This window comes from Eurytemora carolleeae, unplaced genomic scaffold (assembly GCF_000591075.1).
Source record: "Eurytemora carolleeae unplaced genomic scaffold, Eaff_2.0 scaffold1318, whole genome shotgun sequence".
NCBI classification, from domain to species: Eukaryota; Metazoa; Arthropoda; class Copepoda; order Calanoida; family Temoridae; genus Eurytemora; species Eurytemora carolleeae.
The window spans coordinates 27,024-43,068 of NW_019397206.1; the positions used below are offsets into that span (position 1 = coordinate 27,024).

The 16,045-nt window shown below is 32.7% G+C and overlaps 2 protein-coding genes across 2 annotated transcripts in view; one reads left to right on the forward strand and one right to left on the reverse strand.

Moving 5' to 3' along the window:
* Positions 1–4,344, reverse strand: part of LOC111712730 (putative L-aspartate dehydrogenase) — a 7,343-nt gene extending 2,999 nt beyond the window's left edge. Inside the window, exons 1-6 of the mRNA XM_023487433.1 lie at positions 4,268–4,344; positions 3,678–3,768; positions 2,495–2,535; positions 1,198–1,320; positions 856–912; positions 346–419 (exon numbers count right to left, since the gene is read on the reverse strand). Of these exons, the coding sequence (XP_023343201.1) occupies positions 346–419; positions 856–912; positions 1,198–1,320; positions 2,495–2,535; positions 3,678–3,750 (368 nt within the window). The 5' untranslated portion in view covers positions 3,751–3,768; positions 4,268–4,344. The remainder of the gene's footprint in view (positions 1–345; positions 420–855; positions 913–1,197; positions 1,321–2,494; positions 2,536–3,677; positions 3,769–4,267) is intronic.
* Positions 4,345–6,084: 1,740 nt separating this feature from the next.
* Positions 6,085–16,045, forward strand: part of LOC111712728 (protein trapped in endoderm-1) — a 20,791-nt gene continuing 10,830 nt past the window's right edge. The window contains exons 1-6 of the mRNA XM_023487431.1: positions 6,085–6,743; positions 7,304–7,346; positions 9,139–9,237; positions 10,742–10,913; positions 11,881–12,001; positions 15,010–15,123. Of these exons, the coding sequence (XP_023343199.1) occupies positions 6,647–6,743; positions 7,304–7,346; positions 9,139–9,237; positions 10,742–10,913; positions 11,881–12,001; positions 15,010–15,123 (646 nt within the window). The 5' untranslated portion in view covers positions 6,085–6,646. The remainder of the gene's footprint in view (positions 6,744–7,303; positions 7,347–9,138; positions 9,238–10,741; positions 10,914–11,880; positions 12,002–15,009; positions 15,124–16,045) is intronic.

Consider the following 16,045-nt stretch of genomic DNA (forward strand, 5'->3'; position numbering starts at 1 on the left):
TGTGTACCTGATATTCAGGTGTGTTCTTGATATCCAGGTGTGTACCTGATATCCAGGCGTGTACCTGATATCCAGGTGTGTACCTGATATCCAGGTGTGTACTTTATATCCAGGTGTGTTCTTGATATCCAGGCGTGTACCTGATATTCAGATGTGTACCTGATATTCAGGTGTGTTCTTGATATCCAGGTGTGTATCTGATATCTAGGTGTGTACCTGATATCCATGTATGTTCCTGATATTCACGCATGTCCTGATATTCACGCATGTCCTGATATCCAGGTATGTTCTGATATCCAGGCATGTCCTTTTACCCAGGTGTTTACTTGATATCCAGTTCTGTACCTGATATCATCTCCACCCCAGAAAGCTCCCGTAGGAATATATAAACCATGTTTTGTTGCTGCAGTCTTTAATTCCTAAATATATACAAATTAATAATATACAGGGATACCCACATAGGATAAGACTGTACTAAAAAACTTCAAAAGATATGAAATTTTAATTTTAGTGTTGTGCTATAGATATAGTCTAATATAGTATTTTAATAACAAACAGATTATTTGTCAAAGAAAAGGTAAAGGGAAGCTGAAATATAAGATAAAATATCGACAAATTTCCGTATTTTTAAACAATCGTTTCTGAAGTCTCACCCTTTGTGGTTAGTCCCTTATATTAATATATTTATTTTTTTATTCTTCTCTATATCTATATTCTATATATTTAAACACCTAGATATAGCATATTTTCATTAATTTTTCTGTTTATTAATATTCAAAAGTCTATACCTATAACAATCATCAATAAATCTATAGAATTTTTCGAACTGAGCACATATATTTAAATCCTTCCAACCTGTTCCAGAATACCATCCGCTAAACCTGTCGGAGACCCAATCATAAAATCTGCAGTCTAAAAATTTAAAAAAGTTTTTTTCAAATGGCAAATATCTATTTGTATCCTTTTATCTTTTAAAAAAATCGATTCTTACTTCTGTTGAAATATTCCAAAATTGAATTTAATGGATTTCATGTTTTAAACATTTTATTCTTCTACGAGAGCCAACAATTTTATGTTCATTGTAGAAAACGGAGGTACATTTTTTGTCATAACATTAAAAAGCGTTTGTTTAAAAATTATAATTATGTAAAATGATGTGATTTAGTGATAAATCAATCTATCTTTGTACTTGTATACCTGAAGGAAAAGCTTTCCAAACTGTTTTGTTATATCAGGATGCGCCACTTCTACGATAACATCCGGTTCACCGCGCGCACACTCGTTTAAATCTCTCAAGATCAGACTTTCCTCTATTTTCTCCTAGGTTGTTTGTTTAAAGGGAGTTATCAGAATTAATGCAGCAGGATAAAATTTTCAGACTTTTTCAGACAACGCCAATATCTTTCTCATTCTTACTCACAGATGGGATACAGACATACCACTTTATAAATGAAGGGGGATACAGACACACCACTTTATAAATGAAGGAGGATACAGACATACCACTTTATAAATGAAGTGGGATACAGACACACCACTATATAAATGAAGGGGGATACAGACATACCACTTTATAAATGAAGGAGGATACAGACATACCACTTTATAAATGAAGGGGGATACAGACACACTACTTTATAAATGAAGGGGGATACAGACATATCACTTTATAAATGAAGGAGGATACATACAAACCACTTTATAAATGAAGGAGGATACAGAGTACAGACATACCACTTTATAAATGAAGGGGGATACAGACATACCACTTTATAAATGAAGGGGGATACAGACACACGACTTTATAAATGAAGGAGGATACAGACATACCACCTTATAAATGAAGGGGGATACAGACACACCACTTTATAAATGAAGGGGGATACAGACATACCACTTTATAAATGAAGGAGGATACAGACATACCACTTTATAAATATGAAGGGGGATACAGGCACACTACTTTATAAATGAAGGGGGATACAGACATATCACTTTATAAATGAAGGGGAATACTTACATACCACTTTATAAATGAAGGAGGATACAGAGTACAGACATATCACTTTATAAATGAAGGGAGATACAGACATATCACTTTATAAATGAAGGGGGATACAGACATACCACTTTATAAATGAAGGAGGATACAGACATACCACTTAATAAATGAAGGATCACTTGAAATTACGTATACAATCTCTTCCATTATAAAGTTATAAATTTATTATAAAATCAAAAACTTCTTATAAAATTATAAAATTTATATGATATTATAAAATTACGCATACAATTTTTTCAATTATAAAATCAAAAATTAATAAATTTAAAAGAAAAAGTGGGCTTAGCAAATTTATTTCTTGGTGTCACACAAGTTCACCTTAACACTCACACGTGTACTTTGTCTATGTGCAGCATTTGACTACAAAACTAGATTTCTCTGGCAAACTGTAAAAGATGAATCACTACAAAGCAAAAAAAATGTGTTACTTACACTTATATCTGATCTATTCCAAACCCAGGCTAACTCAAGATCTAAACAAAAATAACAAAAGTTATAAAAAACAAAAGTCAGAACTCAGAGGCCGTTCCTTCCATAAACTACATTGGTCGACTACTTGACGTCTCCTATATTAGTCGTCAACTGTACGGAGAAATATCTATCTATCGGATAAGAATTTAGCAGGAGACATCTAGCGGCCAACATATCGTCCCCCAAAGTACGTGAACTACACGACCACTTTCCATCGAGAGAACAGGCTCAGTATATAAGAGCTCATGTAATATTTTTACAAAGAACCATGGATCATCGGACTTATCTAAATAATAACGCTCATATCCAAGCTTGTAAAGTGTCCATGCTTCGAAAATCACAAGCCAAAAAATTAAGCACATACATTCCAATGGCCGTAGCACTCGGCTCAGAAACTTTTGTAACCTGCTCCTAACGGAAAAATTGTCAAAAAATACATAATATGTACTTTGAATTTAATTGTGATTCTTAATTGAGCTCGCAACGTGTTTACAGTTTGTCAGCGAGTTCTATTTCCAGATTAATAGTTACATAGGTGTAGGTAAATATAGCGCAATTAAACTGCAAATGAAAGGGGGTATAGGGTGACACCTGAGAATCTCAGGCGTTGAACGATACATATAAGACATCTATCTGATGTTCCTGTCTCGAGAAATTTATTTAATACTGTGTCAGAATTATACGAAAATTCATATATTTATAAAATTTTGTATAAAATTAGTAGGTTTAAACAGATCATATTTAGCAAATACGCAACTAATCTAAAAACGATTATATCCCACAGGATCCTGAGAATCTCAGGTTTGCTCCTTATATAATTTTTATTTTGCATTTTAATAGATATAATTGATAATATTATCACATACAGTCCTTATCATGTCACCAAAACTTCAGCCAATGGCAGTGCAGTATACTGGTCACGTGATACAGACGGAAATCAGATAATGACTTACTTTTGGGGAGTGGTATGATAGTTTGGCCACTAGATTTCTCACGCTAAACTCTTATCTGATGGATAGATAGTTCGAACGCATACAGTCGCAGATGTCCTCTGGTGTCGACCATTATAGCGTTGACAAGGAATATGCTCGGATGGAAACAGTATGATTTTTAAATAAATATTTTGCAAGAACTAATCTCTAACCTGTATGCTTGTTAATGCTCTCCATTAAAAATTGTCCAAGATGGCCGTAACCAACAATTCCAATTCGAACCATTTTAAGAAATTAACTATTCTGAAATATAATAATATAAGATAAACTCCAGAAAAGGAATACGATATATTATAGCAAACGTATGTGTAGTAAATTTTGTTGTAAAGATTCGGAGTTTTGCAAGTAGCTTCAAAACCACCATTTTGAATGAAACTTCAGGTGTTCTATAAAATTTCAATGAGGAAGATATATTGTCGGCTTTTCATCTTCAAAAGTGTTAAATTCTCAATATTTCCTTCTTTGTCTCTGCAGCATCAATCCGCTATACACTTTTTTACAGAATAATCCCAATTGAAAATAGTCAATTTCCAAGCCGAAAAATAAGGATATCTCATTTATCCTTGACAAGATGAAGGTTTAAAGGACAATGCACCGTTGTGAATCGAACATACTGGCAATCTATAAATTTAAAATGAGACCTAATGTCCTTTAGGCTATATTTTAAATGCACAGAACATATTCATGTTATCTCAGGGTTATGAATGTATTCCACAATATAAAACCCTCCTTTAGGCTATACCTTAAAAACTGTTAAATTCTCACAATTTCCTTCTGTGTCTCTGCAGCATTAATCCGCCAAACCACTTTTATTACGGAAAATCCCCAACTGAAAATAATCAATTTTTAAGGAGAAAAATAAGGATTTCTCATTATCCTTAACAAGACCAAGGTTCATGGATAGTTTAAGTTTATAAATGTATTTTTACAAATAAACCCTCCTATAGGTTTACTAAACTTGCATTCACGCTGTGTCTAAAATCCAAAATCTACGACAACTGAGTATTCTGTTTCTCTCTCAGCTGTTAAACTTGAATTTCAAGTTTATACAAATTATAGGTAGAACTCGGTAGAACAGACTGCATAATGCATATGTAAGACCGAGGGGGGGGGGGGGGNNGGAGGGAGAAGGAGGGAGAAGGAGGGAGAAGGAGGGAGAAGGAGGGAAAGAAGGCAGAAGGAGAGAGAAGGAGAGAGGAGGAGGGAGAAGGAGGGAGAAGGAGGGAAAGAAGGGAGAAGGAGAGAGAAGGAGAGAGAAGGAGAGAGGAGGAGAGAGGAGGAAAGAAAAAACTTTAAAACAATTTTATGCATCGCACGCGGAGACAAACTTTCCTTGTAGTTTGAAAGAATGTCAACCTACCTTTTGAGAAATTATCTATATCAGTAGATCGTCATATTTTAGAATTACACAGTGCAGTGTCTTAAAAATCTGGTATTTTGATGAATAATTTCTCTCACTTTCCTCCACATTTTCCCAAACATTATCAGTGTAAAAAGATGAGGATGCATTATTTATATGATATAAAAATATTTATTTTCATATTTGCATTATTCATTGAAAATCCCGCAATTTCTAAAAGTTTGATAAATCAATACATTTTGCATGTTTTGTTTAAACAGAGCGGAAGTAAAAGATAAGGATTGTTTATATAGTTAGTCTTTACTCAATACTACAGTGTTACAGGGTTTACTATATAGTTAGTCTTTACTCAATACTGCACTGTACAGTGATACAGGGCTTACTATATAGTTAGTCTTTGCTCAATACTACAGTGATACAGGGTTTACTATATAGTTAGTCTTTACTCAATGCCCTAGCTACAGTGATACAGATTTATACCCACAGTCTTACTGTGGTCTATACCAGGGTTGAGTTAGTCTTACTCGGGTCTATACCTAGATACAGGGTTCAGTTAGTCTTACTCTGGTCTATACCTAGATACAGGGTTGAGTTAGTCTTACTCGGGTCTATACCTAGATACAGGGTTCAGTTAGCCTTACTCTGGTCTATACCTAGATACAGGGTTGAGTTAGTCTTACTCGGGTCTATACCTAGATACAGGGTTCAGTTAGCCTTACTCTGGTCTATACCTAGATACAGGGTTCAGTTAGTTTTATTCTGGTCTATACCAAGATACAGGGTTCAGTTAGCCTTACTCTGGTCTATACCTAGATACAGGGTTTAGTTAGTCTTATTCAGATCGATACCTAGATACATGGTCCAGTTAATCTTACTCTGGTCTATACCTAGATACAGGGTTCAGTTAGTCTTACTCTGGTCTATACATTTAGATACAAGGTTCAGTTAGTCTTACTCTGGTCTATACATTTAGAAACAAGGTTCAGTTAGTCTTGCTCTGGTCTATACATTTAGATACAAGGTTCAGTTCGTCTTACTCTGGTCTATACATTTAGATATAGGGTTCAGTTCGTCTTACTCAAATCTATACCTAGATAAAATATATTAAAAAATAGTTATTTATTTTAATAGACGTAGATTCAAACAATAAAGCATATATTTAGACAGTAAACGAAAAACTTAAATTGTTCCAAACAATTAATTAACATTTATTTTGCAGAAACAAGAACGGCTGGGATTGATTGATGAAATCTAGGATATTATAAGATGAATCAAGACCAGGATTGATTGATGAAATCTAGGATATTATAAGATGAATCAAGACCAGGATTGATTGATGAAATCTAGGAGATTATAAGATGAATCAAGACCAGGATTGATTGATGAAATCTAGGATATTATAAGATGAAATAGAACAGTACACCAAATGAATCATCTACTTCTTGTGATGTTATTGTGAATAAAAACTTTAGTGATTATGGTACATTGTTAGCTATCGAAATTGACCAAAGACAAATTGACCTATTAGCTACTCAGATTTTAGCTTGACGGTCAATCTTGAAGAACCGACTAACACTGATTTCTCCTCATTGAGTGGATAGATCACTGTTCTAATCTGATTGGTTACAGAAACCAGCTGTTTAACTTGATATTTTACTGGAACAAATATAAAGAATTATTTCAGTGCTCCACAACTTAATTAACCTTGGTTGCTTAGGGAAGTAAATATAGAATTGGAGCAAACTAGTTTAAAGATAAGTGATGAGCCGACCAAGCTATGAGGATGGAACGGCCATCTTGTTTTCTGAACTTGAATCCCGCGTGACTGGAGTTGTGGCATGCATATGCTCTGTTCTAGGTAGGGCACTGCAATCTAATATGTGCAAGCTCTCACCCCAATGTCGAACAGTTTTGCCAACTAATCCTTTTAAGCTTAAGCTAGAAACAGGCGCGTTGCAATTTTACAATGTATATGCCCAGGGCTACAAAACAGTAAGTAAGTTTGTGAGGTAAAACCAAAGGCCAAGACATTGAGACACTTTAAAGTCGAGGCTGTATACAAATTTGAAGACTAACTTTCAGAGTTGTATAGATCTCCGTGAGGGAAAACGGTTTATTCAGGGACGTAGTCAGAAATTGGTCCAGGGGGGCTTCCATTTTTCCTTCCAAGGGGGGCTAAGCAAACCGTTGGGGCCTGAAAACCCCCTGAAATCCATAGATTTCGATGGTCCAAGGGGGCAGGGGGCTTAACACCCATAGCCCCTCCTGACTACGCCTTTGGGGTGTATTTCAAAGGGTTACCCAATAAGAATGAGACAGTGAAGACGACCGTAAACTCTTAAAATGTGACATTAGACCTTTTTAAGAAAAGGTTTTTAAGAGGTCAAATAAAGATGGTTTGAAAAAATAATTTTTCAGGAGTTGTTGGAAACTTGGTAACTATCGGAGCCCTGCTTAATAGGTAAACTAATAGTTCAAAATTAATTTAATGCTAGTTTTTATAAATCCGACTCAGGGGGGATGATCAAAGAGAATAGAATATATAGAGAGGAATTTACTAGAAAAAAGTGTAAAACGGCCATTTTGTTGTACTGTTTCCATACTGCAGGTGTACTTCACATATTTATGCCATATAACCTTTTGGGCCCTGGAATATAATTTTATAGAAAATCTAAAATTAATATTAAAAGAAAACCAAATTATGAAATAGGCTGGTTTCACAATTGACCAATGATCATTTCACATAGACTCTATGCCTTTCACTTTACAAACGATGATTTTCCGTTATAACTATAAATCGAAAGATGTTTTTTATTCACCTAATTCTTTATAAAGTTTATTTAACAGCTTAAAAAAATTGAAATTGAAATGGATAGTCTAGGGAACATACTGCATATAATTTGTGAACATTTACATGATTTGTACACTTTCAGGCTGAAAAGAACTTACAAAATTCATACCGAGGGATTGTCTAAATTCCACTCTGATATATATTCTATTCTCTTTGGGGATGATAGTTCTCTACCTTTGTGCTCAGTTAGCTGTACTGTACACTTACAATTGTTTACTTGTATATCGATATAATATAGGTTAGGCCAGAATCATCTTATAATAAACAAATATGCAGTACGCTCTCAGTATAGTTGATGGCCTATACAATTAGTAAAGGATAAGCGCACATCATGCACTCTATACACTATAACCTCGTTAATCCGACCATCTCGTAAACCAGATGCAACTTTTAAAATTACGGATAACTTGAGATTTCAACAACAGTCTTTTTAAAGGGGCTGTAAGCATAATTTCATGTGAACTTCCAATTATAGAGTGGTTTACAACGATACCCTTTATTAATACCAATTAAAAATGCGAGTGTACACTGTAACCTGTAATCATTGTCCGGTAGGGTTGTCAATCGTTTATGAAAACAATCGTTTTTTTCGTTTTTCGATCGTTTTCAAAAACGATAGTTTCGTTTTTTAAAAAAGGATCGTTTTTAAAAACGATCTAATCGTTTTGAACTTTTAGAAAACGAATAACGATCGTTTCTATAGGTATGTTTTTTAAAAAACGATCATTTTTGAAAAAAAAGTCATTGATAAATATGTTAACGATCGTTAACGACGAACGTTATGAAAACTGTCGTTATCCAAAAAAAAAATTACATGCAACTTTATCGAATGTTGTCTTACATGAAGGTAAAAAGTTGTTGGGGCGCTAAAACTTCTTCGTATTTTCTTTAAAATTACTCATTGATAAATACCGATGCTCCTCCTTTCTTCGTTAACGATCGTTAATGAAGGTTCGTCGTTAACGATCGTTAGCAAAGGGACGTCGTAACAATCGTTAACGAAGGGACATCGTAACATTCGTTATAGAAACGACGAGCTTTATAAAACAATCCCTTTGAAAAACGATCGTTATAAAAAACGAACTTTTTAAAAAAAACTATCGTTTTTAAAAATGATCGTTTCGTTTTTTTTGTCGTTGTTTATATAATGAAAAATGAAAACATTAACATCCCATGTAGTGAATCGGACATGCCTCTTTATAAATGGAGGATCACATAAATTACAACAACAGAGTCGGAATTAAATGAATTTGAGCCGCGTCTCAAATCCGCCAAAAAGCAGTTTCAATTCAGAGTTGACTTAAATCTTGAAATATTGAATACAATTTTAAGTGGAACCACTCATATTTGAGCCGCGTCTCAATTTTTTTTTAATTCGGCCTCATTCTCTTTAATAATTTAGTAAAAAGTTGCGGAGTCATCCCACCACACTTTTCCTGATCTCCTTAGCTCTCTCAGATCTTATATTCGGAGGATACAACCTTCCACTCACAGCTCATAGGTAAACCTTAGCTCTCTCAGATCTTATATTCGGAGGATACAACCTTCCACTCACAGCCCATAGGTAAACCTTAGCTCTCTCAGATCTTATATTCGGAGGATACAACCTTCCTCTCACAGCCCAAACACAAATCATAGTTTGAAATATGAAAGGTCTATGTACGTCCTCTTTCTTCAAACAAATAAATAATTATGATTATAGTTTAGCATGTAGTCATCATTTTAGATTTCTAAACTGTTAACAAATACATTATTATATGAATGAAATGGAATACAATAGATAATTAATTTTGATAATAGTTCCCCATATTGATCATGAATTTTTTTATCCTCTCTTTCTCTAAGTTCGGTCGAATCTTCCTGTCTAACCATGTATGATTGGTTTCCAGGAAATGTATCTTCATATATCTTTCTGTAATCTAAATACAGGGTTCGAACCCACAGGGTGAGACAAAAAAACCGAGAATATCAATGTTTTGGACAAGTTTTTCATTGCTTCCGATTTTAGGCATAAAAAAATACAAATATGTGACATGTGATATGGGATAAAAAAATTTTTTTGACATCGAATAAAAATTATCCGCGAAACAATTTTATTTCAAAATAGTTTTTTAAAAATTTTTGGGCAAATGTTTCCCAAAATTTAATGTAAAATTCATCAAAACTGAATAAGATGTAACAATTACTGTAAACCAATTAATTGCATTTTTGAAGTCAAAACAGTTCTAATGTATTATTTTGATTACATTTACTGAAGATTTCCACTTCTAGATTTTTTGCCGATTTTGAATATTTTGTTTGAAATATGACTAGTCCCTGTTTTTGAACTCACCCTGTGAAGAAACAGTTTAATGACGTTTTATATTAGTGTTCATTTAAATAAATCATAAAGAATTTTTTTCCGGAATTGAAAAAAATAATAATTTTTTTTTTTGAACATTGAAAAAAATAATGAAATAGGGTTTTCTTGATATTAGACTATACTGACAACTGTATAACTTTTATTCTGGACTGAAAAAAATGACCCAATCCAACTGTAAAAAAATAGATGAATGTTCAAAGTAAAGTTGATAAAAGAGAATTTAATCAATGATAGGGACAATTATACCAACATAGCCGAGATCATAGGAATAGTCAATAGATAGCCTTATTTATTTAGTAATCCTTTGTTTTTGTATTCGGATATGGTCTGAGCTGTATTATAGGATAAAGAGATCAATGCTATATAGATCTCAACAGTTTATTTATCTGAGGATTAATTTAGTCTTTAGTCGATATTCCGCGTGCAGAGGGATTGAACGAAGCTTTGACCAGGGTTTGGGGGTTTTGATCAGGGGAGGAATTACTGAAATAGGTTAAGCCATGATTCTCAAATTAAAAGTGTCCACAGTAGATATCGAGATCAAGCGATCGGGATTATGAGTATCAAACTCAAAGCTCTGATAGCATTGTGAATATGTTGTTTATATCTTGTATTGTTCATGATAAATAGATTTTTCTTTTAGATTTTTCCACCGTGGTTGTGAGTTTATGTGCTTGGATTATCATGTCTGCAGATACTTTCCATTCTTTTTCTACGGGAACCTTGGGGTCTCCATCTACATCATGTCCATCATTGCGATCTATCGAGTCTTTGGGGTCTTCAATGGACATGTTCTTAACACAGTTTTCAATACGGTAATAGAGCTCTTGAGTTATTTTTTCAAAAATTGAATTTTAAAGAAATATTGTTTGTCCTCTTTGGTTTTGTAATAAAGAAATTTTGTATGCAAAAAGATCCTTAGGATCGATTATTATTGATCCACTGTGCATGTCGATCCGCTTTGGACAAATGATCCAGAACAGGAAAGTGATTAAATTCCCGAAAGAAATTGAGTTTTTGCCTTTTCTAATCCTTATATCTGCCGTAGACCTTTGATACCTAAAAAAAGCTTAAAATATCAGATATTTGCGCCATCAGGTTGCAAGAAATGGAGAATAGAAAATTTGAGTTTGTGGCAAAAGGTCAGTTTCTTTCTAATTATTTTATCAATGTGAGATCGGTTAATCTTTTTTTGAAAAAAAAATTGAGTTTAACTTATTCTTTCAAATTTCAAAACAAAAAGTTTGTGAAACATTTGACCATAGAGAATAGAATATATAGAGAGGAATTAAACGAATCTCTCGGTATGAATTTTTTCAGTCCCTTTCAGCCTGAAAGGGAGTTCAAAGTGTACAAATCATGTAAATGTTCACAAATTATATGCAGTAGAGTACATTAATACAGTATGTTCCCTAGACTATTCATTTCAATTTCGAATTTTTTAAACTGTAAATAAACTTTAAAATGAATTAGGTGAATAAAAACATCATTTGATTTATAATTATAACGGAAAATCATCGTTTGTAAAGTGGAAGTCTATGTGAAATGATCATTGGTCAATTATGAAACCAGCCTATTTCATAATTTGGGTTTCTTTAAACAAAAATTTTAGATTTTCAATAAAATGATATTCCAGGGCCCAACAGGTTATATAGCACAAATATGTTAAGTACACCTGCAGTATGGAAACAGTACAACAAAATGGCCGTTTTACACTTTTTTCTAGTAAATTCCTCTCTATATATATATTCTATTATCTATGCATTTGACCAATTTTTGCAGCGCACTGTTCCTCTGATGATACTTGGTGTTTGGATTTTAGTTTTTGGAACTCTTACTCTTCCATTGACAGAACATTGGGGACAGTTTGGGTTTGAGAGTCAAACATTCTCATGTACAATAGGTAGAATTTACAGTATAATGTATTATGTACAATTAGGCAGAATTTACAGTTCAATGTATTATGTACTATAGGTAGCATTTGCAGTAAAATGTATTAAGTACAATAGCTATAATTTGCATTACAATGTGTTATGTACAATGGGTAGCATTTGCAGTATAATGTATTATGTACAATAGCTATAATTTACAATACAATGTGTTATGTACAATAGGTATAATTTGCAATGCAATTGTTATGCACAATAGATATCATTTGCAGTAAAATGTGTTATGTACATTAGATAGCATTTTCAGTACATTTTATTATGTACAATAGGTAGCATTTCCAGTACAATTTATCATGTACAATAGGCAGAATTTTCATTACACTGTATTATGTACAATAGGTAGCATTTGCAGTACACTGTATTATGTACAATAGGTAGCATTTGCAGTACAATGTATTATGTACAATAGGTATCATTTGCAATACAATGTATTATGTACAATAGGTAGCATTTTCAGTAAAATTTGTTATGTACAATAGCTATAATTTGCAATACAATGTGTTATGTACAATAGGTAGCATTTGCAGTACATTTTTTATATGTACATTAGCTATAATTTGCAATACAATGTATTATGTACAATAGGCATCATTTGCAATACAATTATTATGCACAATAGGTATCATTTGCAGTACAATGTATTATGTACAATAGGTATCATTTGCAGTAAAATGTGTCATGTACAATAGGCAGAATTTTCATTACACTGTATTATGTACAATAGGTAGCATTTGCAGTACACTGTATTATGTACAATTGGTAGCATTTGATGTACAATGTATTATGTACAATAGGTATCATTTGTTATACAATGTATTATGTACAATAGGTAGCATTTGCAATAAAATGTGTTATTTACAATAGCTATAATTTGCAATACAATGTGCTATGTACAATAGGTAGCATTTGCAGTACATTTTTTATGTACATTAGCTATAATTTGCAATACAATGTGTTACGTACAATAGGTATCATTTGCAATACAATTATTATGCACAATAGGTATCATTTGCAGTACAATGTATTATGTACAATAGGTATCATTTGCAGTAAAATGTGTCATGTACAATAGGTAGCATTTGCAGTACAATGTATTATGTACATTAGGTATCATTTGAAATACAATTATTATGCACAATAGGTATCATTTGCAGAACAATGTATCATGTACAATAGGTATTATGCGCAATACAATGTACGATGTACAATATTATTTCAAGTACATTGTATGTTGTATAATAGATATTATTTCCAGTACATTGTATTAAAAACAATAGGTATCATTTGCTGTACAATGTGTCATGTACAATAGGTATAATTTCCAGTACAATGTATTTGAGAACACTGAAAATCTAAGGATAGGCATTTACCAATTACAATTATATTTTCTACTTATGCTCTTTTGGAGGACCTTATTATATTTACCCTTCTATGTATAATTGATAATAATTTTGTTTAGAAAAACTGATTATTATCTACTGTTATTATTATTGTTTACTGAACCATACTTAAGGAGAACAGCAAACTATATAATTTGCTTGAACTTCAGATTCTTTATATACTTCTCTCCCCGACTCCGAACCCCCTTTCTGAACTATTTAAACAAAATAATAATTGGCTTTTAGGGCGCTTCGCGGACCCCCTTTTCTACAATACAGAAACGAAAATCATTTGACTATTGTGAATCCGAAATGCCAATTTATAGCCTTGAACCCTGGAAAATTTAGATATTTCTTAAACTATTTGAATCTTTGAAAATCCCTTTAATTTAACTTTTAAATGATTGTTTTTGTTCACTGCAAAAACAAGTAAACACTAAGGATAATCAATTTCTAAGAAGGTTAGCGTACTCTCCCTTTATGCCTTCCAAGTTTGTAGTTGTACTGTACATCTTGCTAAAGTAGGCTCGGTACAAGAGACAATATAATTCTAAGAAGAGTTACAAATTTTGATTAATTTATAATCTTTAACTTTACAAATTTTATCTGTGATACTTTTAGTACGGCGGTAGGCGATTATAGCAATAAAATGAAGACGACTTTTTACTTAAGATTTAATTGTTAACCAGTTTTTTTTAATTACAAGTTTACAAGTAATTAAAGAGAAGCTTTTTTAATTGACAGCTTCTCTTTGTTTCAATATTTGTATGTATACATGCTGTTTTAAAGCATAATATAAGTCAAAATTTAAATCAAAAGTCGTCTTCATTATATTGATATTATCGCGTACCACCGTAGTATTCTGTGTTCCTGCAAAAGTGACTTGCTTATTTTTTTTTGCAGAAACAGTTTAGGAAATATTTGGAAAGAAACAATTTTATAGAACAAGAAAACCACTTGTTTAAAGAGAACCAGCCGTATGCGACGCAAGAATGTAATGCAAGGAAAGTTGATTTCAGTTGCGTATACTCTGCGTACATATTGAAACCGGTTCTCTCTGGGCGGAATTTGTAAACAAGAATAGATGCATCAGTGTTCGTTTAGTATCCGAGGAGGTTTAAAGCATTGAATTTTGATACTTTTGATAATTCACATAATAGTTCCCTATGACCAGAATATTTCATTGATTTTTTTATGTGAAAGATGGATCCCATGTCAGGCTGTGACATCCGTCTTGTGTTTACATTACCGCCCAGTGACAGTACACTGCAGTACAAATGATGCGTACACCTCTGAAATAACTTTCGTTGCCTTACATCCTTAATGCGATGTTAGTTCCTTTAAACCATAAATTTGACAAGATTTTAAATACACAAAATGTATTCTACGAAACATCTAAAAATATTCTGTTGTTTTCAACCAAAAATAGTCTAGCCAGGAAAATATCAAAAAACAAATTTTACAAAAATATTTCTCCAATTTCTCAAAAAATGAATAAAATTCATTTTTTCCGTGATAATATATTACAAGCTATCGTTAACATGGGTTTTGTAAATTTTTAACTAATACATTTTTTTTTCAAGTTGAAAGCGAAGGAGAAACATTTATGCCAGCCATGACTATTCTTGGTATAGTTCTTCCCTGCTGCTTCATATCTATATCCTATATATCCATATATTGGAGAGTTAGATTTACAGGTATATCCATATCCTATATATCCATATATACTAGAGGGTTAGATTTACAGGTATATCCATATCCTATATATCCATATATTTGAGAGTTAGATCTACAGGTATATCCAATGATCCAAATCCTTTATATCCATATACAAGAGGGTTAGATATACGGCTATATACATTTCCTATATATCCATATCCTATATATCCATCTATTGGAGAGTTAGATCTACAGGTATATCCATATACTAGCGGGTTAGATCTACGGGTATATACATATCATAAATATCCATATCCTATATTTAAATATATTTGAGAGTTAGACCTACAGGTATATCAATAACCTATATATCCATATACTAGTAAGAAACCATGATTTTTCCAAAGGGGGTGAAACAAGGGGTGTGTTGGCCCATTATCACCGAGTGAAACGTAGTGAACGAGGCGGGGGGGGGGGTTGCAGGGGTGCAGATCCCCCATGCAAAGAAAATTTTCATAATTTTGGTATAAAAACGAGTAAATTTAGCTTGAATTTTAAGTTATGTAGGTTATCTTCTAATCTGTCAACAAGACTAGTAATTTTCCTTTAACTTAATTCGATTTTCATTGAATTTGATGTTTTTGATGTTTTAAGGAAAATTTTCTTAATTTAGTTTTTAGCTCAAATTTTACAATATTGGAAAATAATTTTGATATTACTACTCACGTTCACTAATTTTGAGTTGTCTGGACAAAATATTGAAACTGAAGCAATGTTTCTGCAAAATTCAAGGAATTGAATTTTTGATGCATACTGGAACATATTTGCTACATTGCTTGTGTGACGTATGTAAATCAACATATGCAAAAGAACAACAAACCAGTTCACTTTGAAAATCTTACCTCCGGACAAAAAATTTCCAAAGAAGGTTTAATTTGGTTTTTGTATTCGGATATGGTC